At 36.7% G+C, this 27,508-nt stretch overlaps 1 protein-coding gene across 1 annotated transcript in view; it reads right to left on the bottom strand.

Annotated features, from left to right (window-relative positions):
• The window catches only part of NEGR1 (neuronal growth regulator 1), a 917,236-nt gene that overhangs the window by 203,355 nt on the left and 686,373 nt on the right, over positions 1-27,508 (bottom strand). Inside the window, exon 5 of the mRNA XM_061186448.1 lies at positions 24-144. Coding sequence (XP_061042431.1) covers positions 24-144 — 121 coding nt within the window. The remainder of the gene's footprint in view (positions 1-23; positions 145-27,508) is intronic.

Raw genomic sequence — 27,508 nt, 5'->3', positions numbered from 1 at the left:
AGTAATAATCACAAGGTCCTTACTTCTTCTCTCCTTTGTACCATTCAAAGGTCGGAGGCGGCACACCTGCACCTTCGCATCTTATCAGTCCGCTGCGTCCTGGGGCCACAGTGCCAGATTTAATTTCCTGAATCGTAGGAGCAACTGAAAAAGAAACAAAGAAAGAAAGAAACTGCGGGTAAGTTCAAATAATCTTCAACCGAAATATAGAGCACACATATTTTTATTCCTTCTATATTCAAAGTAATCTTATGCCTGATAGGCCAATGCATCACATTTTCAGTGTTTTATGCTTCTCTTACGAAACTAGTCATTTTCAGCTTCATTTTTCAAGTTGGACAATAGATGAATGTTCCCAGGGAGTGCAGAGTAAATGCAATACATTTTGGCCTTGCTTCCTATTGGAAAATGGCATTGTTGAGGGGAACATTTCATCTGTACTCCAGTCAAACTACACTCCAATAATAGCTCTTATTCACTGAGTGATGGCTGGGGGCAAGTCACGGGGTTTGGTGCTTTATGTTCATGATTTCCTTACAGAATACTCTAGGCGAGATGGCACTATCCCAATTTTACAAATGTGAGAACTGAAACTCAGAGAGGTTAAGTAATTTTCTAAGGTCACACAGCTACTTAGCTTCAGAGTTTGGATTTGACGTCAGACATGTTGACTAAAAGTCTGAGTTCTTTCCATATTCTGTGTTTTTCCCTACTCCCTATGCTATAGCACATTAGTGATTTTTCAAATGTGGTTCCTTCTACCTAGAATGCTATTCTTCACCATTTCCACAGATTTAAGACCCAAATTTAGGGGTCACCATCTCTATACTCTTCCCTGTTGCTCTGGCTGGAAATACCTTTCCCTTTTGAGTAGTTTATCTAAATCTCTCATACGACACACTTTCTATCTTGTATTGTAATTATTTATGGGTATGCCAGGTGTCTTTGTCGCTGCCTAAAGGCAGGGTAAATATCTGATTCATCTCTGCATATTCAGAGGTCAAAGCACAGTGCCTGGCACAAAATGATGCTTAAAAAGCTTCATTATAGCATAGCCATTTCTTTTATTCATCAAATAGTTATTGAGCCATTGATACATACCAGGCCTTTCTCAAGGCACAAGCAGTTAAACTCCCTGACATGATAAAGCTTACATTCTAGACGGGGGTGGGGGGAATGGGGAGACAGAGTATCAGCAGTAAATAAAACAAATAAGTAATTTAAATAAAATGTTAGAAGAAATATATTAGAGCAAGGTAAGAGGAATTAGAGCAAGGAATGGGTTGCAATTTTATAAAAGCTGATCTGAGTAGGACTCATTGACAAGGAAAGGTTTAAGCAAAGATGATGTAGATGAGCGAGTTTGCAATGTGAGTATCTGGAGAAAGAGCCTTACTGGTAGAGGGAACAGCTTGCAGTAAGGCCCCTGAGGCTGAAGCAAGCCTGGTTCAGTTGAGAAATAGCAAGGAGATCAGTGTGACTGAAGCAAAGAGAAAGAAGGGAGAGTAGAAAGAGACGGAGTGTGATGGTTCATTTTGCGTCAACTTGATTGGGTCACAGAGCATCCAGATATTTGCTAAACATTATTTCTGGGTGTGACTATGAGGGTATTTCTAATGTGATTAGAATTCGAATCAGTGAATTCAGCGGCATACTGCCCTTCCCATGTTGGGTGCACATCATACAGTCAATTGAAGGCCTGAAAAGAGAAGGCAGAGGAAAGGAGACTGTCCCTTCTCTACCTGACTGCTTGAGCTAAGGTATCAGTCTTCTGCCCTCAAACTGAGATTTACACAACTGGCTCCCCTGGTTCTCAGGCCTTTGGACTTGGACCGAACTACACTACTGACTTTCCTGGGTCTCTAGCTTGCAGACAGTAGTTTGTGGGACTTCTCAGCCAGCTAAGAAGTGAACCATTTCCTCATAACATAATCTCTCTCTCTCTGCCTCTGTCTCTCTCTGTCTTTGTCTCTCTCTCTATATATATACATCATATATATATCACATATGTATGTATGTATATGTGTGTATAGGTATGTGTGTGTATATAGATACACACATATATTACGGGTTTTGTTTGTCTGCAGAACCCTGAATAATATATGGAACCAAAGGAGGAAAGATCAGATAGGACCTTGAGGGCCATTTTAAGGACTTGGCTTCTACTCTGAGTGAAATGGTGAACCACTACAGAGGAGGGATATAATCTGACTTTTGTTTTAAAAGTATCACATCACTCAGGCTGCCGTGTTGAGAAGTGACCACTGCGAGGCCAGGATGAAAGCTGTTGCAGTAAGAAGACAAGTGATGTTGGGAGCTCATACCGGGGTGGTGGCACCTGAGGCGGTGGAAAGTGACCAGCTTTGGGGTCTATTGTGAAGCTGGAGCCAACATGATTTCTGGACAGACTTTTTTTAAAAAAAAGAGGGTGATTTCACTTGACTTAAATAGAAAGTTAGAAATACCAATTGCCTGAGATGGGTTAGACTGTAAGTAGATGAGTTTTGTAGGGAAACATTAGGAGTTGTATGCATGTGTCATTTTTTTTAATAGGCTATTTTTAGAGCAGTTTTAAGTTCACACAAAATTGAGTGGAAGATGCAAAGATTTCCCATATACTCCTTGCCCTAACACATGGATAGCCTCTCCATTGTCAATATCTCCTACCAGAGTGGTACATTTGTTACAAGTGGTGAACCTGCACTGACACATTATTATGACTTAAAGTCATAGTTTACATTAGGGTTCACTCTTGCTGCTGTACATTCTATGGGTTTGGACAAAAGCATAATGACACATATCCATCATCACAATACCATATGAAGTATTTTCACTGCCCTTAAAGTCCTCCTATTCCTAAATTTTCCTATATCTGCCTATTCATTTTTTACTACCACACCACCCTCAGCAACCACTGATTTTTTAATTTTCTCCATAGTTTTGCTTCTTCCAGAATGTTAAATAGTTGGGGTCATATAGCACGTAGCCTTTTCAGCTTGGTTTCTTCACTTAGTAATATGCATTTAAGGTTCCTCTACGTCTTTCCGTGGCTTGATAGCTCGTTTCTTTTTAGCACTGAGTAATATTCCATTGTCTGTATGTACCACAGTTTATCCATCCACCTGCTGAAGAACTTCTTGGTTGCTTCCAAGCATTGGCAATCATATGTAAAGCCACTGTAAACATCTATTTTTTGTGTGGAACTAAGTTTTCTACTCTTTTGGGTAAATACCAAGAAGTGCAATTGCTGGATTGTATGGTAAGAGTATGTTTAGTTTTGTAAGAAACTGGCAAACTATCTTCCGGCCAGCAACGTCTGGGAGTTCCTGTTGCTCCATGTCCTCACTAGCATTTGGAGTTGTCAGTGTTCCAGATTTTGGTCATTCTAATAGGTATGTAGTGGCATCTCATTGTTTTAATTTGCATTTCACTGATGATATGATGTGAAGTGTCTTTTCATATGCTTATTTACCATCTGTATATCTTTGGTGAGGTCTTTGGTCCATTTTTAATTGGGTTGTTTGTATTATTTTTATTGTGTTTTAAGGGTTCTTTGTATATTTTAGATAACAGTCCTTTATCAGATGTGTATTTTGCAAATATTTTCTCTCAGTGTGTGGCTTGTCTTTTTATTTTCTTGATATTGTGTTTCACAGAGTCAGAACTTCTCATTTTAACGAGGTCCAACTTATCAACTATTTCTTCCATGAATTGTGCCTTTGGTATTGTATCTAAAAAGTCATCACCAATCCCAAGGTCATCTAGATTTTCTCCTATGCTATCTTCTAGTTTTATATGCATGTCATTTTCCATAAATGTTTTCTTTCCTACCAGTTTACATTTAACATAGTACATATTTCAAAAAACACTATGGGAAACAGTTCAATGCAACAGGAACCTAGAAGGTGCAAATACTAATTCATTCAGACAAAAGATCTGAGTAAGTGTGCACTTTGGATTTATTTTAAGTTTCTTTAGAAAGCAATAAAAAAGTACAGAGTTTAATAATTTTTCAATATGCAGTGAATGTGAAAACTGTAAACACTCTTACAACAGAATATTGCCTTTCATTTTAAAATACCTGAGCAGAGTAATCATTTTCTGTTAAGGGTGATACTTCACTTTGAAATTATACCACCTCTATTTCTCTGTGAGATTTTTATTCTTAATAGTAAAGGTTCAATTCGAAAAAAACTTGCAAAGAAATATTTTTTAAAAAGTGCTTGCTAATAACTTGGTGAAAAATAATAAAAAATGATTACCAGAGAAGTTTGAATAAGAAAATGTTATGAGATAATACACATACACACATTTATAAATACACAAATACAAACACATGCATATTCTCTAACACAATATAAGGAACCATTTGATAAATTTTAACTTTCTTTGTTAAGCAAAGATTCACATCCCCCCCTTATAAGGTAATAAAATTACAGAAGATATTTATAAATGAAAACCCACTTATTGTCAATTATTATGATACTATTTTGCTTGTGAAAAGTATAAGTAAGATTGTATTTTTACTCTTGTTCTCACAGGCTTTCATCTCTTTCTCTCTGTCACACTAAGAGGCCATAATCTTTTATGATATCCAACTATTATTGAAGATGAAATAACATATGCAACAGGAGATCCATCACAAGCTTCTATTGATAACCTGGTTAGTTTAATTACTCCTTGTTTGTCAAGGGGGCCATGACTCATTACAAACAAAACCATGAAATCCGGAACATTGCCTGAAAACCCAGGCATAATGAACCGAAATAAAAATCTAATTTGTCATGAAAAGGCTATTATGCAGTACAGTGTGCATATGGCTCAGCACTAGGTAACCATACAAGTTAAAGGGGCATGATCGTGTTGTCTAGGGGGTTCACAGGCTGCTGTGAAGGACACTGAAAATGGAGAGATACTAAAATGACATATGGAAGCCTAGATAAAGAACGAAACAGGAATTAACACTTGTGAATAAGAAAAAGGCCTAAGAGCATTTTATGTGTTAGAGAATTAAAGGGCTATGGGGTGTAAGTAATAAATATGGAGAGGGGAGTCTTAAGTAGATTTCATTTTGAGGCTAAAATTATAAACTTGAACTTGAAAGCTGTACTGATTTTTCTTGGGGACATGAATGAACCCTTATGCTATTATTCTGCCTCTTTTGAAAATGACTGTTCAAGAGGAAGAGGATTCATCCACTTATTTATTCTTCATTCCTTCATCAATTCAACAAGTATTTTTTACTGGGGACTACATTAATGAAAAAGTAACATTCCTGGCCTCACAGGGCTAATATTCTTGACTTTGTATGTGTGTGTGCATGTACATGAATATGCAAACAGTAAATACATAAATACACAGTAGAAGAGCCATATGAACTAAGATGGAAACTGAGCAGGGTAAAAGAAAAAGGAATGCAAAGTGGGTTATTTTATATGGTGCAGTTCCAGAGCTCCTTATTGATAAGGCAATATTTGAGCAGAGAATTAAATTATATGAGGAAAGGAATCATGTGGTTATTTGTAGGAAACTATTAAAAAAAGAGGAAACAGAAAAGTCAAAGACCCTGAGTTGAGACCATTGAGGTAGAAACATGCTCAACAAGTTTAAGGAGCAGCAAAATGGTCAACATGACTTGAGCAGGTGAGAGGAAGAATCCAGAAGAGAAGGTTGGGTGGGTAGCTGGAACTCAGATTCGGAGGGTCTGGTAGCCCATGGTAAAGCCTTTGAATTTTATTTTAAGAGGATGAGGTTTTGGAGATTTTGAGCAGAGGTGGGACATGGTTTGATTAACATTTTACGCAGATTTTTTGACCAATGTGTGGAACATGTTCTGCATAGAGGCAGAAGAGGAAACAGGCAGAACAGCTAGGAAGCTGTTGTAGTAATCTTTAGGATGATGAGAAAATCATTGGCCAATCCACAGAAAAGGCACAAATTGAGAGAAAATTTAATTAAATAGATCACTGGTCACATTGGACCTGAGTCAACTCATTTTAGTTAACTGGCAGTGAGAGGACATTTTTAGTGAAATTCCAAGTTTACACCATTCTGAACCATATTACTTTGTATAAATAAAAGAGTTCTATGGCCACTGAAATGTCTAATTAAACCCAATAGGTTTCTTTTCTAGAGCACATCCTAGAGACTGTGATGTCCATATATGCCTTATGAATCTCTTATAGTATGGAGCTTTTCCAAATTTATGAGACCACAGAATTACAGAAAATTTTATATTGGAGTTCCTGTGGGCCTAATAATTCTTGAGACATATTCTGGATATGTTGGACAGTTAGAAAAGTAGATGTCTAATGTCTATTCCACATCCTATGTTATGTGATACATGACTGTTCAAGTCAACAGTCATCACTGGTTCAACAGACTTCTGTGTGCTTATGAGCTATAATAGACTAATGAGTTTTACGTGATGAAATTATTTGCATCAGAAGGATAGGGTCACTTGTTTGCTAGAAATATATACCTCATAACAGTTATGACTAATTAAATCTCCAACTGGAGCTGTAACAGTGAATTTTATGTATGCTTGGTTAAGTTGTACCAAACACTCATTTTCCACTGGAATATTCCATGTTTTAGGAAATCATATTGGGCCCTTCCTAGAAAAGACAATCAAATGGTAAAACCTGAGTGGTTGCTCGCAGGGCTTATTTCTTTCACCTTCACCATCACCCTCCATTTCTCTGTGAATTTTGGTCCTGGCCCAGAAGTGAGAGTAGGAGTGTAAATATATGCATGTATAGGCATTTTTATTTCTGGAACTGTTTTTCCTTCCATGGAGATAGTTTTTTTGTTCTACTCAGATGTAACTGCTTTTAATTACACCAAAGCAGCAAAGAAGGTGATTACTTGGGCCCCTCAAATTCATAAGTACAAAGGCATCCTTTGGAATAGACTGATTTATGTGCAATGCTGAAATTTAGGCATCCCGCCCTTTTATCAAATTGTATATGGTTGTGAGCTGAAACAATTGCACAGTGAAAAAAAATCAATTTCAGACGAATGTTATTGGACAGATGTGGGGAATGGCAAAGAACAGATGTTGGGGAAGGTCAACAGTGAAAGGGTCAAGAAGGGATATTTAACACCTGTGTGATTAGATGCTCATAAAAAAACGAGTCTTCCCTTTTCATTTATTCAGTGGGATTATTTCCTTTTATTGTTTAGCCAGTCATTTCAGGATGAAGATAATTAAACGTGCTTCATTCAAAGCTCCAGGCTCTGCAGGTGCAAGCAACAGAACCTCTGCACTTGGCACCCAACAAGTCTAATCCAGATTCAAGTTTTCTTAGTTACATGACAATAGCCACAAAGACCTTCTTCCTCTCTTGCCATCCTCAATGGGAGCTTTGGTTTTGTACAAAGTCTTATTATCAAAAAAGTGAGTGAATCGGAGAATTGCTTTAATAGCTTTAGTGAAGTGAAGTAGCTTCAGTGAAACTTTAGAACTACAAAGGCAAAAGAATTTGATCACCACCCTGCCACCTCAAAATAATGGACAATGATAAAGGTGCCATGTTAAATAATTACAACAATAAAGAAGAGTGAGGAATAATAATGAGAAGTGAATCATGAAGAAATCCATCCTAGAGAAGCTACACAGGAGAACACTGTGGTAAGTAAGCATGTTGACCTTGGTCTAGATTCTGAAACTTGTGAGCTACATTAAGGCAGCCTTGGTCAAATGCAGTTTTTGAAAAAAAAAAAATTAAGGTTTCCAGTACCTACCAGAGAACACATCATGTAAGACATGCCTGCTCAACACTACTGTGACAGGTGAGGATGATGATAGTTGAAAAATTTCTTCCTTGAAGATAGGTTGCAACTCAGGGTGAGAAATATATGAAAATCTTTCCAAGGTTGTCACAGATCTCACAGAAATGGATCACACGGTCAATAAAACCTTTCTATGAAGCACATATGTCCTTATCTTATGGACTAATTTGATTTTAAAGAAAACTAAGAACTCCATGCTCTTGCTAAGAGAAAATTTTTAAAAAATTATCTAGTTAGTTTTTTTTTTTTTTTTTAATCAAACTACTGTAGTATAGTTAAATCATAGTCTTCATGACATAAAAGACTTTCACATTGATTACACCTCTGGTCAGCTTTCACAGGGAGTGAAAATAATCCAGCTTGTAAGGTACTTCCTGCTTCCCCACGACCTGAAACATTTACACAGTGGCAAAACAGTGTAGTAAAAAGGCCCCGCTTTGCAGTCAAGCAAAAGTGGTTCTAACATTTATCATCTGAGTTACTTAAGGCTTGTAAACTCCAGTTTTTGTGTCTGTAAAGTAAATAGTGCCTACTTCATAGGATTGCTATACAGACAACGTAAAACACTTCTTGGAAAGTGCTTACCCTAGTGTTTTGTACTGAGCAGTCAATAAAATCTTTGGCTATTATTAAACAGAATTATTACAAGTGAATAGGGTATCACAGCTATGTTCCCTTTAAGAGCATAGAATCATGATAAGATACAGATAGAAAAGGAAACTAAGTTTTTTTTTTTTGTTTTTTGGTGTTTTTTTTTGAATCATTGTCTTCGTGCTGCAAGCATGTGATTAATTTAATTCAAAGCTAGACTAGTATATCACTTTTTACTCTCCCAGAATTCCATCATTATCCTGCTTTTTTTACTGTAGTTAACCAAGAAAAACTTACTTTGTAATGCATTTGTGGCAGAACTTGTCTTATGTCTCATTGACCAAGAAGTAAGAGGCTTGGGTTCAACAATGTGATAGAACATCAAAAGTGTATGGAACACATAGGTGTGGTGTCCCTTCTAGAAAGATGTGTAACTGTGGAGGTATGTCATGTGTTAGGGCATATACAAAATCAATGTACTAATTCAGTTAAGCATATGATGAGGTCATTTTCTCTTTCAAAAGAATGACAATGATAAGAATTTTGCATGTAAACTAAACTTCAATATTCAATATTCATTATGACAGTGTACTAAGCTGTGATCTCTAATTCCCTTATGTTTACACAGGTGTGTAAAAGTAAAATATTTTGTAAAAAAAATTCAGAGCTAAGATCTATAACTGCGTATTAAGTCCGATTTTAGGGGCATTGGTGAAGGTCCTAAAACTGGTCCCCTAAACGCTCAAAGAAAAATCTGTGCATTGTTTAAAATTACAACATAAGGGATTCTTTTCCTAAACTCATGGTTTAACGCTATTATAATATTTAATCCTTTCAAGGGAGTTGAATATACCTAAGCTTTTATTAGTCAAAAATATTGTGGTGTGAATGATCTTATATTGTGTTATGAGTGTACATCTGTGAGAAGCCGTTTAAGGATGGATAGTTATGTTATTTGTGACTCATGAAGAAGTAGATGAAAGAACAGGAGAGAAAGGGTTATATAATGAGAAGTTTGTTTGTGATTAGGCAGAATTCATTCATATCATGCTTTTGGCAAGGGTCGGCACTACTGAAATTACAGCCTGAAGTAGCTGTCCCCTTGTAGTCAGCAATGCTCACTCCAGTGATGCATCCACTGTAAAATATGTCTGAGATTTATTGGGCCACCAGCTGTATCAATAGGAATTAAATGGTTCACTGTTTTCCTAGCTGTTCACCAGACTTTCTTTCTTTAGACTTCATTCATGATTTGCTCTCTTCTCTGTTGTCAGTCATGCTGAATTATAGCTGTATGTGATTGATTTGGATACACTGAACAATTTTGCAAGAACTGTGAAGTTGGGATTCTCCAAAGGCATCTTTTTTCCCAGCACATATGATCCTGTAACAAAAGTTGTCCATCGTACAAACCTTCAAATTCTTAAATATTTGAATGCATTCTTCTCATATTGAAGCTGTTATAAATTTCCTGATATAAAAATTATTTTTTAGTGAATCCTCACCCCCCCCCCAAAACACAGATTAGAAGAATTCAGATGCTTTCTATAGATTACCTGTAAAATATGAAAATACCCTTGGGACTATTTTTCTCATGGGGAAAATTTTCTAGTTGTATTAATCAGTTAAGATATGCTGTTTAAGCCTCTATTATGTTTATTGTCATGCTTTAAGTCATGGTACATTTTTAAAGCTTAATATTGATCTCTCAGAATGTGAATAAACTAGACTTATATATAAATTTAAGATTTTTGCAGTTAATCAGTGTAAAATAAATGATAGCCATAAAGATTTAATCTGTAATAGATGGGGATAGCATTGGTAGAATCTTTCCTTAGGCTAATTTTTAATCTGTTCATGTTTCCCTCTGGTCTCAGAGCCAGCTTCCTCCAAAGACCTACTGGTAAATCTGAAGGCACCAAGGACTCTTGGGATGGTATAACTTCTGACCTCTGCAGAATAATCACTGGATCAGATTTCTTAGTTGACTGAATGGTTTATTATTTCTTCATGTTTCTGTGGCCTTCAGTAATCTTAAAATGGCACATTTTAAAAGTTGATTAAAATTCAGTTATTAAAATTGTTTAATTCTGAGAAATGAATAATTCATATTGCTAATATATTCTAAAGAATTACTTTCCAAACACACTGTCTTGGAGGGAAAGAAAAGAAAGCCTTTGAGTAGCTAGGAAAAAAAAGGGTGGAAATTAAAGAAAAAATAAGATTTATATTACAGAAATCTAATTGTAAACTATCCATTTCTCCCTGCCCACTGCCCTCAAATGTATGAAGGAGAATGTTGGAAGTCTAGCAAGACTATAGGAAATATGTTAAGTGAATGACATTTTCCAAAACTATAGGCACAGATTCTCTAGTAAGAAGATGAACATTAAACTGAACCACTTTTACCTCTCCATTTATTTCGAGTTGTCAATCAGCTGTGTGCTCAGACCTGCAACCTGGAGGTTTTCCTGTTATACTACTTCTACATGGTTCAAAGAGTAAAGCCACAGAGGTCATGACTGTGACACAGATGTGCTTTATCCATAGACTTGCCATGGACTTATGAACAAGGAGAAAAACAACCTAGCAGGAAGTGATACTAGTTGTAGAATTGAGAGGTAGTTTTTCTTCCTATTTGAAAAACACAGTCTTGGACACTTTTATTTATGGAGAATGAAAGCTAAATCAGAGCACACACAGTAAGTAGTAACTAAGACCAAAAGAATAAGAAGACATAAAGTGGGAGAGACATTTTGCCTATAAATAGTGTATCTTAAAGAAATTTAAAGATGTGGGAAGGAGGGGTGGTAGAAAAAATGTAATTTTCAGAAACAGTAGTATGGGTTTATTTGGGACTAAGAATGTTTTACAAGGGAAAAAAAATGTCATCCTTCTTGAAATGATTAAATAAAACGTGGTTTGAGAAAACTCTGCCTAACAGCAAAAGCAATTTGACAACTGATGGGTTTGTCAAGAAAGGAGAAGTCTGACTAACAAATAAGAAATTCCATGTCAGCAACAGCAGCACATGAATAAATTATTAGCAAAAATGTTTAGGCTCTTTCCTCTTCTGCTCAGAAATAAAAAAATATATATATGCAGCTGATACCCTCCTTATAATCTCAATCTTATTTAGTGCCCTTTAAATCGAAATCACTAGATTCCTCTCTATTTACTGCTCTCATCCTGCAAAGCTTATCTGTGCATTTGATGAACAGTTGGTATTATCAGTTTATCAGTGTCATTACAAAATATTTCAAAGTCTTGAGGGACTCAATAATATTGTAGGTTCTACCTTTAAAATGCATCTTATCACTCCTCAACACCCCATAACTCTCACGCTGGTGCAAGCTAACACTACTTCCTGCTTAGAATATTGCAAGTCTCCTAACTGGCCCCCTTGCTCTCTCCACAGGCCATTCTCAATATAGCTTATGTTTTTTCATCCCTTTATACTTAGTTAGATGAATATATATGTATATATAATGCATAATATATATTAATAATAAATAATAAATACATGTTGAATATACTTATATATAAATATATTATATTTATTTATATATGTAATTAAATTTAATATATTCCTTATTTAGATATGGTTTGGAACAAAGCATCTGAAATTAAATAATTAACTTTAGCATTTCATTTGTATGTATAATATAATATCACATGTAGTACTATATAACTCAGCATTAAAATACTATGTACCTGGGAAGCAGAGTTCTAGAAAAAATGCAAGCAGTATTTGTCTATGGCTTCCACCAATATATGGTGCCTCAGAAAGCAATCACAGATAACCTTTAGGCTTACGCCATGTTTCAGTCAGCTATTGCCACAATAATACTGTGTAACAAATCACCACCTCATTTTGGTGACATATAACAATCAACATCTATTTCTCACTTATGTGTCTACTCTGTCATAACACCCATTAGTCAAAGCAGTCACATGGTCAAGCCTGTCATCAATGGGGCTGGAAAACAGTATTCTATCTACATTTAGAGGGGGTTGGGAGTCAACATTGCCAAGGAACAATCTAGACTCTTACTCATAAGTAGAATTTTCTTTTCTTTTTTTTTTGGCCACACCACACGGCTTGTGGCATCTTAGTTCCCCAACCAGGGATCAAACCTGGGCCCTCAGCAGTGAAAGCATGGAGTCTTAACCACTGGACTGCCAGGGAATTCCCAAGAATTTTCCAAAGCCATTTGGGCTCAAAGTCTCGTCCATACTTAAGCCAAAGAGAGTTATATATGTCTGCCTTGAAAAGGAAAGTTTTTTATCTTCTGCTAAGGAAATGAATTATGGATTTCATAGTAAGCTAATGTGAGGAATATCTGACTGAAGATATACCACAGAGAACAGAGCTGCCATGGAAACCAAAAGAATAGCAAGTGCTATGCAAACCAAGTACTGTGGAAAGCTAGCATGTCAGGAAGATGTTGTTAGAGCACCCCGGAAAGGCTGATGAGGACTCACCTTAGGAAGACTCCCCACTTCTTCAGCCACTACAAATGATATGCATTTGAAAATTGGGAGGTTTTTCCATGTTCCTGTATCATCTACTAACAATATTTATTCTTGAGTTATTGTCTGTTCTCTTAATCCTTTATTTACTCAGTGCTATCGGTCAAGAATAGATTAAAACAACTCTTGCCTTAGAGAAGCTCAGAGCTCTAGTGGAATTAAAAACTGGCCAACGATATGTCATTATCGTCTGTGTTTCTTTAACGCCTAGCCCAGTATGAGGGACATAGTGAACACTTAAATGTTCATTGAATAAATGAATGTGATGAATGATAATTTCTATAAAATATAATACTATGACTTGCTATAATTAATCCTCCAGGTTTTTCAGCTCAATACAGTTAATTCCAATGAGTTAGATTCAATGTTGTGTTTATTATGTTCATGTAATATATAATTGATACTTAAGTACATCTGTATTGTATTGGTAAATATTGACATCATTGCCATTTGTAAATAATGTATATTTCTTAAAGAATTTTTTAATAAAGAAATTTTATTGAGCAGCATATGGAAATAACAAAATTTTGGGCATAATTCACCTAAAATGTAATCTAAAGCTAAAAATTTCTTTGAAAAAGTTATACGTTTTAGAAATAAAGGGCTGTATGTTGGCCAAATAAATGGATATGCTTGTTAAGGAAATGAGTATTTATTTTGACTAGAAATCTTTGTTGTTAGTTGATCTGAAATATATTTATGAGTCCAAACAATTTATTTACTTTGTGTATAAATTGCAGGATATGATTATAAACTAGAAAGATGATCTGTATATACTGGGCATATTAGAAGCAGTTTATCTGTTTGTGTATAAAAGAAGCAGGATGAATGGTTCCAGAACAATGTTAGAAAAAATGTGTCCTGCTTCTGTTATCATTTTGGTTAAATGCTCAGTTTAGGATTTCTGCCTGAATCTGATTTCACCATTTTTTTTTAAAAAGTGGAAATTCATAGTAGGAGGTGAGTATGACTATAATGTAAAAAGTGTAAAGACTGGTCAAGACATTGCTCCCTGTTGGGTCAATTATCTTCAGGCTCTTTCCAGTGTGTTCCACTGTGTGCCCCATGAAATAATGGTTCATTATGGTTTTATGTTCTTCTTACTGAAGTAATCCTATGAGGTGGTCTAATAGCATCAAATAACTATTTCAATGTGGTTTTGTGCATGTGTGTGCATGTGTGTATTAGCTCTGTTTCTTCCAAATGGAAATAAGCCTGTATTTGGTAACAAAACCAAATGTTTCCAGGGCATTTTAAATGCATAATTCATAAAAACCAAAAATGGTAAAACAACGTACAGACTCTACTGGCATTCATTTAGCTATAGAAAATATGCAAAACACTAGGTAGAAGAGGTTTTGTTTTTTACATTTTAGTGAGCTTTGGGATTTTCATGCATATTAGTTATGTTGCCCTAATTACTCATTATAATTCTAATGTGCATTTTATATTTAATTACAATGCTTATAAAGATTTGGTATGGACAGTAAATTATTATAACTAGCATGTGCATAACGATTATGAACTGAATTTATTAACTTTTATACCAGGATTCTGTGTTAGTAACTTTCAGTTTCACCTTGGTGATTAACCACATTGTCTGATTAAACAAATATTTGTGTGGAATTAATTGTAAATGTCAAAACCAGTGTCAACTTTTTTGCTTTTTGTCAATTTTCATCAAATTTTATTTTTAGTTTCCTTAGCTTATTTAATTACTAGACCAGCTCATTTCAAAATATTAAAGTGTTATTAATTTTCTTAATTATTTAAAAGACTGTAAACTTGTTAACACATTTCAACAGGGAGCCCAATGTCAGATGATTAGAAGTTTTCTGCTAGGGTAGGTAAAGCTAAATGGTTTTCCGAGATATCAGCTAATTTATATCCTAAACACAAAGGTATGCGATTTTTAAAAATTCTCATATCTTATTAACATTAAGAATAGTTGGTTTCTATCAACAAGAATTTCTCTTCCCATTTGGCACAGTGCATTTCCACAAGTCTTAAATGTTAAGTTTTTGCCAAATAATTGATAATTAGAATGATAAAAATTTTTTCTTGTAAAATTCACATTCACTTATGGAGGAAAAAAAGTAACCAGAACCTGAATGTGAATTAGACAATAACTTTGTCAGATGAGGTCTATATTTTTTCACTCCAGATAGGGTTATTTCTGACCCAGGTAATATTTATCTTCAGTGAAAAAAAGGAGGGTATAAAAGACAAAGATTATATAAGATTTAGCAAGGAGGTTTTTATCTGAGAATTTCCTAAATATAAACATCTATATAGTATAGCATTAAGGATTCAATTCAGATCTTAGCTTATGGATAGTTACTAGTTATGGGATGGTAGGCAAATATGGTAACATTTAAAATTTTAATTCCTGCCTATGTAATACAGGGATGATACAATCTACCTCAACAAGTCTTTTCTGTGGCAATTCAATGAGATGTTGCATATAAAGAATGAGTATGTCTTCTTTGGAGAAATGTCTATTTAGGTCTTCAGCCCATTTTTGGATTGGGTTATTTGTTTCTTTGATATTGAGCTGTATGAGCTGCTTGTACATTTTGGAGATTAATCCTTTGTCAGCTGCTTCATTTGCAAATGTTTTCTCCCATTCTGAGGGTTGTCTTTTCGTCTTGTTTATGGTTTCCTTTGCTGTGCAAAAGCTTTTAAGTTTCATTAGGTCCCATTTGTTTATTTTTGTTTTTATTTCCATTATTCTGGGAGGTGGGTCAAAAAGGATCTTGCTGTGATTTATGTCATAGAGTGTTCTGCCTATGTTTTCCTCTAAAAGTTTTATAGTGCCTGGCCTTACACTTAGGTCTTTAATCCATTTTGAGTTTATTTTTGTGTATGGTGTTAGGAAGTGTCCTAATTTCATTCTTTTACATGTAGCTGTCCAGTTTTACGAGCACCACTTATTGAAGAGGCTCTCTTTTCTCCATTGTAGGCTCTTGTCTCCTTTGTCATAAATTAGGTGACCATAGGTGCATGGGTTCATCTCTGGGCTTTCTATCCTGTACTATTGATCTATATTTCTGTTTTTGTGCTAGTGCCATACTGTCTTGATGACTGTAGCTTTGTAGTATAGTCTGAAGTCAGGGAGCCTGATTCCTCCAACTCCGTTTTTCTTTCTCAAGATTGCTTTGGCTATTCAGGGTCTTTTGTCTTTCCATACAAATTGTAAAATTTTTTGTTCTAATTCTGTGACGAATGCCATTGGTAATTTGATAGGGATTGCATTGAATCTGTAGATTGCTTTGGGTAGTATGGTCATTTTCACAATATTGCCAACAAACACATGAAAAGATGCTCAGCATCAGTAATCATTAGAGAAATGCAAATCAAAACCACCATTAGGTATCACCTTACACCAGTCAGAATGGCCATCATCAAAAAATCTACAAACAATAAATGCTGGAGAGGGTGTGGAGAAAAGGGAATCCTCCTACACTGTTGGTGGGAATGTAAATTGATACAGCCACTATGGAGAACAGTGTGGAGGTTCCTTAAAAAACTAAAAATAGAACTACCATATGATCCAGCAATCCCACTACTGGGCATATACCCTGAGAAAACCATAATTCAAAAAGAGTCATGTACCACAATGTTCATTGCAGCATTATTTACAATAGCCAGGACATGGAAGCAACCTAAATGTCCATCGACAGATGAATGGATAAAGAAGATGTGGCACATATATACAATGGCATATTATTCAGCCATAAAAAGGAATAAAATTGAGTTATTTGTAGTGAGGTGGATGGACCTAGAGTCTGTCATACAGAGTGAAGTAAGTCAGAAAGAGAAAAACAAATACCATATGCTAACACACATATATGGAATCTAGAAAAAATGGTACTGATGAATCTAGTGGCAGGGCAGGAATAGAGATGCAGATGTAGAGAATGGATTTGAGGACACGGGGCGAAGGCGAGGCTGGGGCAAAGTGAGAGAGTAGCATTGACATATATACACTATCAAATGTAAAATAGATAGGTAGTGGGAAGCTGCTACACAGCACAGGGAGATCAGCTCGGTGCTTTGTGACGACCTAGAGGCGTGGGATAGGGAGGGTTGGAGGGAGGCTCAAGAAGGAGGGGATATGGGGTTATATGTATACATATAGCTGATTCACTCTGTTGCACAGTGGAAACTAACACAACATTGTAAAGCAATTATACTCCAATAAAGATGTAAAAAAAAAAAAGAACGAGTATAAGGAAGGCCTGGCATATAATGAACATTTGAAAATGTGAGGTGCTTTCACACAAACACTATTGCCACCATGATTCAAAATGATTATTTTTCAGAGCAGTGTAGGCAGCTAACATTCATCTTCCTCAAATCCTCCAGTATGATCTAGCCATTGATGAATGTGGTATGTGTATATGTACCCATATAATTACATATGCATATATGCATTACATATTCATTTGTAGGTTATAGGTACATAAATATATGTATATATTTGCATAAATGTTTTATTAAAAACCACTAACTTGCCATTACTTGACCACTTAGGATACAGATATAAAATCTCATATACCGTTCCATTGTTTACCATGTACTTGAATTCCTAGTTCAACTTTTGCATTACTCTTATGAAAACCATCATCTATAGACTTGTATGATACATATTTATGTATGCTATTAAATGATATTGTTGAATTTCTATATCAGTATCATAACTTTAATAGTAAAGCCATTATATATAACTATGTGCAAATTATATTATACAATTATGTATAGAAAATACATATAGTTGTATAGTAATATAGCATATTATTTTTATAGCATCACTATCCATAGTAATGCTATTATCTAATAATGCTATATTATGTATCATAACTGCATAAGTCTTTTAAAATATTTCTAACAAGATCAAATTCTAAAAATTTACTTTGAAATTACCATTGTGCCAAATTGTATATTGTTTGTGGTAATCTATGCACAGCAATACAAGAGTAAATTAAAATGTTTTTTGTTTGTTGACCCATTTCTTTGTCATCCGTGCATTTGATCCAACACGCGCAATCTTACTACTCTCATAACTGAACAGTCTGTACTTTTTCCATACTTGGAGCTCCCTGCTACCAGCAGATGCCCGGGAATTCTTTGTCATCTCTTCAGTAATTAGCTATTACCGTCTCTTGGCAGTCACAGATCTAATGTTTACACTTCTTAACTTTCACTGAGTTATTTCGAAGGCCCGTGACTTGTACTGTTGGTCATCTTTCTGTGGTGCGAAATTGAATCTTGTGTGATTATATTGTGGGTAGGGTGGACTGGAGAGGTTTGAATCTAAAAATGTGAAATTGGCTCAGTTCACTTCAGCAGTCAAGGGCTGAACTACGGAAGTTTCAACAAGAATGGACGGTCCTGGGGGAAGAAATTAACTGAAGGTGCGAGCTGGGCAGAAGTGTTCATCTTCATGGAGAGTCAAGGATATAGGAGGGATTTTAATTTAATATATTTTGCTTCTCTCTATCCCCTTGTTCACCCCCAGCCAAAGAAGGAATGACTGATGTTTGCAAGCGTAGGCGAGGAATGGCTGTGTGTAGATTGACCACCTCTCTCTCTTTGGTCTGTGGTCACCAGCTCTCAGCAGGACATAAACATTCTGCTCGGTGACTCCATGGAGGAGTTTTACAAAAGCAGGCAGCCCACGTTGGGTGGCTTGTGGTTTGCTATTTTGTCTGTAATTGGAAGATAAGTTCACTTCTCATGAGTATATCACCTGGTGCACTGGACCAGAATCCTCAAGGAATAGGCAAGGAGAGGGTTTTAAGGAGCAAAATAAGCATTCAGAGGCAGAGGTTTTTAGAGGGCCCAGGTTGTTTTGGACTTGGAGTTACAAGCACTCTGTGGGTAATTTTCATAGTCCTGTGGCTTTCTTTGAACTGCTCTGACCAGAATGCAGCTTTAAGTCTTAGGTGTGAGCTATATGGGATTTTCACACTAGCTTGTGGGTCTTTGTCCTGGATCTTTGTCCTGGGAGAATGACTTTTATGATATAGGTGAGCAGAAAAACTGTATAGAAACAGAGCCATTTTTAACTGGAGTGGCCTGAAGCAAGCAGGAAGGCCACGCCTGACCTTAAGCAAAGAACAGGTGGGCCCAGTGGGTGGCCCTAGCAAAACACTAGAACAATAAGCCAGGCCAACTATGGCAAAGACAAGCAGCACGAGAAGGCCTTGACAGGCACCAGCCAAGCTGGCTTTAATGTGTAGGCTGCTGCAGCTTAACGTGGAACTCTCCTGGCACATGTAGCCTGGTAATGTAGATGCGGTGGGAATCTTCCACATTTCTATTGTGCTTTTTAGCCAAGTCTGTAGGATGAAAGCCCAGAACCTTTTAATAGCAATGATCCTGAGTTCCCAAATAGGTAGAAACTGCTAGTTCAGCTGCAGTTTGGTTTCTCCTTTATGATTTGAATTTGTATCAGGACTCAAAGAGAAGATTCTGAAGGGACTAACCTTGGAAACATGAGGCTTGTCCACAGCTCTGAAGAGTCATTTCCCACTACTGTGAGGCCAAGTTGAGTCTGGACTTATTAATGACACAGACTCAGGAAACAGCTTTTGATTGCTGAGATACAAATTGTGGCTTTATTCACAGAAGAGCCTTAGATTTTTTTAATAAATACAAAGGATTAAGGACCTTTATTATAAGGAGAATATTCCATCTTCTTGGATGGAGGTAGAGAAACAATTCAATACTATTGCTGCAGATTCGAGCAATAAAAGAGGTAGTTTTTAAACTGCCTGGGCAGAAATAAGTAATCAGGTTTGTTCAGAAAGTTAAGGAAGAAATGGAAAGATACAAAACATTTGTTTCAGTCATAACTGAGGAGCAGTGGATAAATCAAAACCGAAAAAAGGAATCCAGACTTATTAAATGGCAGAAGAGGGAGAAGGTATCAGCAAACAGTTGAAATCTTAGTAGCCAGTCCAGATAGATATGAAGGAGAACATGGCATATTAAAAACCTGAAGATGGTGATATATAGGAAAAAGGAATACTCAGTTTCAATTGCTCTCAATCAGGGTATCAGGAAAGGGACATATGCTAGTTATTTACTAGCTCAAAACAAAACAAGCAACCCCATTCCCCATCAAAAAAACAAAAAAACAAAAAAACAAAATGAGAATAAAACAAGCTATCACTGGCTGCAGGGTGAATCTAATATTGGAGGAGAGACAGAGGGGATGAGAGAGAAGAGTCAGGAACACATTGTAGCATTTAATAAGGTTGAGGTACAGAAGTTGAGTTACAGTGGTAAAGACAGAAGATAAGGAAGGATTTGGGAGAATTATGTAAGAGGCAAAATGGATAGGACTGGTTATAGATTGGATATGAGGAGAGAGGAAGATGGGAATGTTAAAAATTACTCCCGGTTTTTGGCTAGCACAACGGGATGGATTATCATGACAGTGGAAAATAATGTAAGTAGTTGATGACAGAAGGTGCCCACGAATCCTAAATTCAATCTGGGAATATACTGAGTTTGAGATACTCTTTGAAATAGGAGTAGGGTGAATAAGGAAAAATGTATAAAATGTATAGTGTGAAGAGTACCAACAGATTTGTTCTATGTCTCCCTTTTCAATCAGAGATGAAAAAATCAGGTTTAACAATGTTTCCCACAGTCATGAGGTTCTAGTAATATAGCGTATGATTCTCTACACGTCCTGTTGATGTGAACGGCTTTGATAAGCCTCCCTTCATATGCATATGTCTAAACAAACCAAATATGCCAGGGTGTTATTATATATTGTCAAGCTCTGAGTTTTTTTTAGAAACAAATATTCATTAAGTAACTTACATGTCCTAGAACTTCAGGGCATTTAGAGATGAATAAAATAAATTCCTCTCATTTCAAAGATTTACACGTTCCCCATATTATTGTTTGATTATTTACTCAATTATATATGGTCACACAAAAGTAAAATATCCTAATATAAAATTAAAGGAGTGCTTAGTTTAACTGAGAGGGGCTTTACAGTGATTATTATCTTTAGGTATATAACTTGGTATTAAGAAATCCGATTTCTATAGATAGCAAGGTAGTGACAGTAGAAGTCTAAATGTTCACTGCTTATAGAAATTATGTAAAAATCTATATAAAACTTTTTAGATGCTATGTAATTATAATCACAGTGAAGGTAGAATAGGGAAGCAGTCCCATTGATGTTACTATAGTTAATCAAAATTTACTAAGTATATCTTTCTCTAGGAGGACTAGGAGAATAAAAGGAGAAGAAAGGGAAGAAGGCAAAAAGGATGATGGGAAAGAGGAAGAAAAAGAAAAATCATCTGAGTAATAGGGTTGGTAGAGATTTACAGTGGTCACTTAACCCATGTTACTGTCTCGAGGCATCATAAACCCAATCTCTCCTCATTCACAGCGTCCCTAGCCAAATAGTAATCATGATAATTAATGTAAACTAAGCGCATAGTATATGTCAGAAACAGCAAAATTCCTTAAAGGCACTCTCTTATTTAAGAACCACATGTGTCTGGTGCTATTTTATTTTTATCTTAAAGATGAAAAGGCTGAAGTTAGAGAGGAAGTTACCTTCCCAAGTTCACTTAGCTGACAAATTAGATTCAAGTCCAGATCTGTCTCACTTAGAAATTTTCATTATAGAGATAAACATAGATTATTCCACAAGCAGTTTGGTCTGTTCAATTAATTTCATCACGAGAGAATATTCTTTTCATTCTCAATTAACATACCACCTCTTCTTTGAAGCCCAACTAAATCCTTCCAGAAAGACATCCTCCCTCCCTCCGGTGTGTTCTCCTCTAATGGATCACTTGGGACCTGTTAGCATGGCAGCACAGTACAGCTCTGAAATGGATTTAAATTCTGTATGAGTCTTTGAGCATGTTCTCTAACTTCCATAATACTGTTCACTCATTAGTTAAATGGGAATGACACCTTCCTTGTAGAATGTTGTAAAAATCGGATCATGAAGATAAAGCATTTAGCAAGTGTCTGGTTCAAAAGGGGAACTCAAAAACAAGAATTTCCTTTTGATGCTTGATTCTCCAAGTAGGACATGAGCTACACAGTGATAAGAACACAGTCATTCTTTATATCCTCAAAATTAACCAGAGAACCCAGTACATATAAGTATAGAAAATTAAAATTTGGGCAATTATATCCCATCCCAATGAAGACAAGGTACGTGACAAAAACTATCATGGACGGAACATTTATTCTATGCCAGGAAGTATTCTAAGCACTTTTCATGTGCCAACTTATTTAACTTTCACAAAGATTCTGCAAGTATTGTTATGATTTACATTTCACAACTGAGGCAAAGAGTGTATAAGGTATCTGGGATCAAACACTTAAGCACTATTGTCTTATGGATCGTAAACCTTTGCGTTTAATAACCCTTCATATTCTCAGAGAGAGCCATTATTAGTATACTGTGGCATTTCCCATGTTTCACATGTGGACATAATATTAGCCATTAATATTTTCTGGATCCTTTAAGAATCCCTTTGTTCCCCACATTCAGAATTTTTCACTGAATGGTACCAAAGTGTCTAAATATTGAGGGAAAACTGACTTAGCTTTTAACAGCTATACTCATATTCATTTCACCTGGTACAAGGGGAAGGAATGAAATAAAGACACAATGAGTGAGAATAAACCTATACCCCAAATTCACACCCTCACACAAGTGCTGAAGCCTCTTGTGTGCAGGCACCCCTGTGTCAAAGAAAATGCACATTCATTTTCTCTGCCACATGTGCCAGTGCCCAGAGTACTATGGGAGTAAACAGACAAATAGACTATCTTTGCAGGGAATGCTTCTGTGTATTTGAGGATGAATATATGTGCGAGGGAAAAGAGGGTACAAAGCACATTCCCTATGCCCAATCACAGGCTTTGTCAACTAGGTGAGTTTATGCTTTATGATTTTCATCAGCAAAAAAAAGTTGCAATTACTGAGCATTTTCATAATTCTTCAAGGTGCAGCTACAAAAAACTGGCTCAACAAGGCTCCTTTTCATAGTAAAGGTTCATGCTATTTCTTTTGTTGCTGCTCTTGCTGAAGACATTTTGTCAATATTTGCTCAGTTTCTATGTTTCTGGTGGTATGTGGGTTACTGTGTATGATGGTCTGGTAGTGTGGTAGAAGAATGTGTGTGTGTGTGTGTGTGTGTGTGTGTGTGTGTGTGTGTGTGTAGGAAGTTGGATGGTGGGACATAGTCCTTGGACATTACTGTATTAAAAGCTTTTCTCAGGGGCTTCCCTGGTGGCGCAGTGGTTGAGAGTCTGCCTGCCGGTGCGGGGGACACGGGTTCGAGCCCTGGTCTGGGAGGATTCCACATGCCGCGGAGCAACTGGGCCCGTGAGCCACAATTGCTGAGCCTGTGCGTCTGGAGCCTGTGCTCCGCAACGAGAGAGGCCGCGATAATGAGAGGCCCGCGCACCGCGATGAAGGGTGGCCCCCACTTGCCGCAACTAGAGAGAGCCCTCGCACAGAAGCAAAGACCCAACACAGCCATAAATAAATAAATAAATAAATAAACCCAAAAAATTAATAAAAAAAAAAATAGATGTAACACTCAAGATTTCAGCTTTAAAAAAAAAAAAGCTTTTCTCAGAGCAAACACTGCACTGCTGGTGAAGGGGGAAATCAGAGTCACCAACCATTACTCACTTGCTGCAGGCATTTGTGACCTGCCAAGTAATGTCAGGTCATTAACCTGTTGTGGGCCCAACAAGTATGCGTCATTAACACACCTGAGTATCAGAGGCAGCATGGATGCAGATATACATTTCATCTACAGTGTCTTCATGATGTATTAGTAGACCAGTGGAGGAATGGGATGGAAAAACACAAAACCAATCAGGACTTTCCAGGGAGAAAAATCAGGTCACTCATCTTAATACACATTTCCTCATCTCAGACCTAAATTCGCTATCCTTTTTGCAAGCAAACATCCATGGATCAAGGCAGAACTGCCCTGCTTCTTTTCTGGAATAGTCAATTCCAGACTTATATATTACCTTCCCTCACAAGTCATACTTTCAGTTACCACAATTATGGGCCTACTGTGTGGTCTCTAATATTATTCCCTAAGAGCAAGTAATGTTTGTAACAGGAATGAAATTCTGTTCAGTCAAAAGTTTCCAGTGCAGGAACAGATCATGTGTTAAATGCAGTTCAGTGTGAGATTCTCTCTTGGCTGACTTGTGGCCACACTGCTGTCACAATGAGAGTGAAAACTGTGGCTATAGAGAGAGTTGTGTGGTATGCAAAATTTGGCTCTGTAGTGACTAATCTTCCTGGAACATGGAGCTCCCTTGAAACTGAAATAATGCTCTTGGTTTCAAAAGACACATTGCAGAGGAGAAGATGTCTCTAGATTGTCAAAGTGAATTACTCCCCTTTACACCCTTCCCCAGTCTCCTCTAGTGATTCGAGCCAGGGAAACAACAGAAATGGAGTATCCTGGCTCCTGTTATTGGCAGGAAGTTCTTTTCTTAACAAAAGTGATGGAGCATGATAAGTAGTTACGAAATTTTCAGGCTTTGGAATTGAATATTCCCACCAATCTAAATTTCTCCCAAGGAGACAGTCACTTGAAAAATAAACTTCTTGATTAAGAATTCAGTATCGACTAGAGGAAATTATTTCAAGAACTGACTATATAAGAGCTTAAATATTCAACCTCAGATTGGAAAATTAAGAAGTCATTTATTATTTACAAAAAATTGAGAGACCTTCTGACTACAGCACAATGTCTAGACACTCTAGCTTGGAGTGACCAGATGTCTGCTTTATTAATAGATTGGAACAAATGGGTGAAAACAGACACTATTCTTATTTCTTTTCATATTCCCAATACTTAAGAGTGCTGGACACATAGTTAAAAACTGAATGGATACTTATGGGATGGATGGTGGGTGACTCCTCACCAATGGACAATTAATCAAAACTTCTGAAACAAAGTAACTCCTCCAAAATCTTTGTAGAAAACCAGCTGCTAATTCTGCTGGTGTTGATTTTGCAGAACCCATACAACAAAGTATGTAAATCCACTAACTCACATTGTGTTTCTAAGGACACTGCTCATTACGACTGTATAATAAATGGGAGTGCACAAGTCACCATTAGCACAGAACAGATTGTTTGGGTAGCAAAGACAGCAGCTGTCACAGCTTGACAGCTTTCTTGTTAGTGAATCAGCTTTACTGACATCCTGTTTGATTGAAAACCACTGTTCACTGACAGTGTGTTATAGCTGATATACATATGTATCTCATGAAAAACGAGACAGTTGCTGAATACCCATGAAAGGTTGAGAAGCTACAGCTCTATGAACTACATTAAAAAGTAATGAATTTCTTACAAAGCAGGTCTATTAGTGTATAAAAACATTTTGCTTACAGAAAAGCACACACCAACAAAAGTGCATGTGAAAGCATGACAGGTGACCCAGCAGAAGGTTTTCTGTGCATTGTTTAAATTAGTCTTCCTGTCATAGAAATTTTATTTGCAACCAAATGAGGCCAATGTGAAAACAGAACCTTTGGGAGACATACACTCATTCCACTTCTTAAGTCCCCTGAGTGTCATAGAACGAATGTCGGGGTTGGGGGAGGTCCCTTCTCAGGTTTGAACCTGGGGTAGAACCGTGAGCAGAGTGCAGATGACATCAGTAAGCAGAAGCAGGCATGTATAATGCAGGCGAGCGTGGTGTATGCTACCTAGCACAGACTTGACAATGTACTTCAGTGCTGAGAAGTTTCTGCTTCAGCAGCGCGGAGCCTCTGCATGAGTGGAGATGTGGGGATAAGAATAGTTCAGATATTCTGGGGTTACCTGAAAAGTGACAAGAATGACATCTTCCTGCAACAGGAAGCACCAGATTCACTCATTTGGACTTTTCTGCAAGGTTCACTAATTTACGTTCCCCAAGGTCTTCCTGAGAATGATCCATATGCTTGGGGCCTTAGGAAGTATGGTGAGTTAATGCATTTACCTTAGAGCTTTGTCCAAGCTCCCATTTGTCATCATCACATAATTTGGCAGTTTCTGGCCTCTATACAAATGAGAGACAGGATCAGGATAACCAACATGCCTGCAGGTCAGGGAGGCAGAGTAGCTACACTCAGACATTGATTGGGGCAGGCTGGCAGGGCTGTGCCTCTCACTACTGGCAAACCCAACAATTCTTGGTGCAGGTGTTGCTAATAATGAGTGCAAACATGGCTGAAAAACAAGTGCTTGAACCAATGGTGAAACGTTTAAACTGTGGAATAAAGATAAATTATAAAACTGATTGTGTTAAAAAAAGTATAGTGTGGTGTAATTTGGTGAATGTGAGAAAGAAAGAGAGAGAGGGAGAAAGAGAAAGCAGGAGAAAAAACAGAGAGAGAAAGACAAAATAAGAACAAAAGAGATCATCTGTGTATAAATAAAATACTTTTAAAATGGTAATGAGTCAGAAATCAATTAGGGAATCAGGTTTTTTTGTTGTTTTGTTTAATTTGTTCATTCATTTGTTCATTCCCCAGATTCATTAGAGCTAATAAAGTACACTGTTCTTGCTTCAGTATTTAGTATGTGGTAGGAAATCTATAAATGTTTATTATAGCCTAAAGTAGGCAATTTATAAATATCTGTTCTATAAAAGATGACTGTTTCTCCCTCATCTCTTGATATTTCTTTTTCCGAGAGCCTGTGGCAGCAAGAGTCCTAGGCAGATAGATAGTCACTGTTTTATCTAGGATGGGCTTGTGAGTATCACTGGGATTTTAAGGCAGGGCTAAATATATTCAGAAGTGAATAAGGAAAGTTAAAAATAAAGAGGGAAAGTAAAAGAGACCAGATAAAGGAGTAAAACTATGAACTTGGTATTGCAAATCCCTTCAAATGGAAATAGTTGCTATTCTGATTTGGGCAACCAGTTCAGCCTAATAAAGAACGGAGCCTCTTCTTTAGTGTAAAATAAGGTGATATGAAACCACAACTACTTCCAACTATTTGTCCTTGCCCTTCCCCCAACCTGAACTGAAGTTTCCCTATTTCTCTCCATGTTAGAATTTTCAACAAGTCTATAGAATACAATCACCAAAGTACATTAATGAAACTTTGGGGGCAGAAGAGAGCTTATGTTTCAGGTAACATGTCTTTTGAGTGAGGGTGGTGGTGTTGGTGATATAGTGATTGGAGGAGTATCTTAGGCCAGAAAAACATGGACCATTGGAAAACTGGTGGTTAAATTTGGGAATTTATTGCAACGACAAGCAGCAAAGGTTACGCCGGATACATATTTCATTGACTTTTCAATTGTACGGGGCTAAACCTTCCTGAAAAAATACCTCATCCTGTTATGTTGTCTCTAAGTTCTTAAGACCCTGCTCTTAGGAGGGAGGAGAGGTAGAGAAGAAAATCAGCATTTCAAAAAGAGAAGAGTGAACACTTTTATTCTGAAGCTTGTCACTATTCCAATCATGATCCAAGCACAAATGTACATGCATGTGGGTGGTTGCTACAATGTGTAAACTCCAAGCTTCTTCAAATTCTGGCTCAGAAATATTG

The sequence above is a fragment of the Eubalaena glacialis genome, chromosome 3 (genome assembly GCF_028564815.1).
Source record: "Eubalaena glacialis isolate mEubGla1 chromosome 3, mEubGla1.1.hap2.+ XY, whole genome shotgun sequence".
In the NCBI taxonomy this organism is placed as follows: domain Eukaryota; kingdom Metazoa; phylum Chordata; class Mammalia; order Artiodactyla; family Balaenidae; genus Eubalaena; species Eubalaena glacialis.
This window is presented reverse-complemented; position numbering and strand designations above follow the sequence as displayed.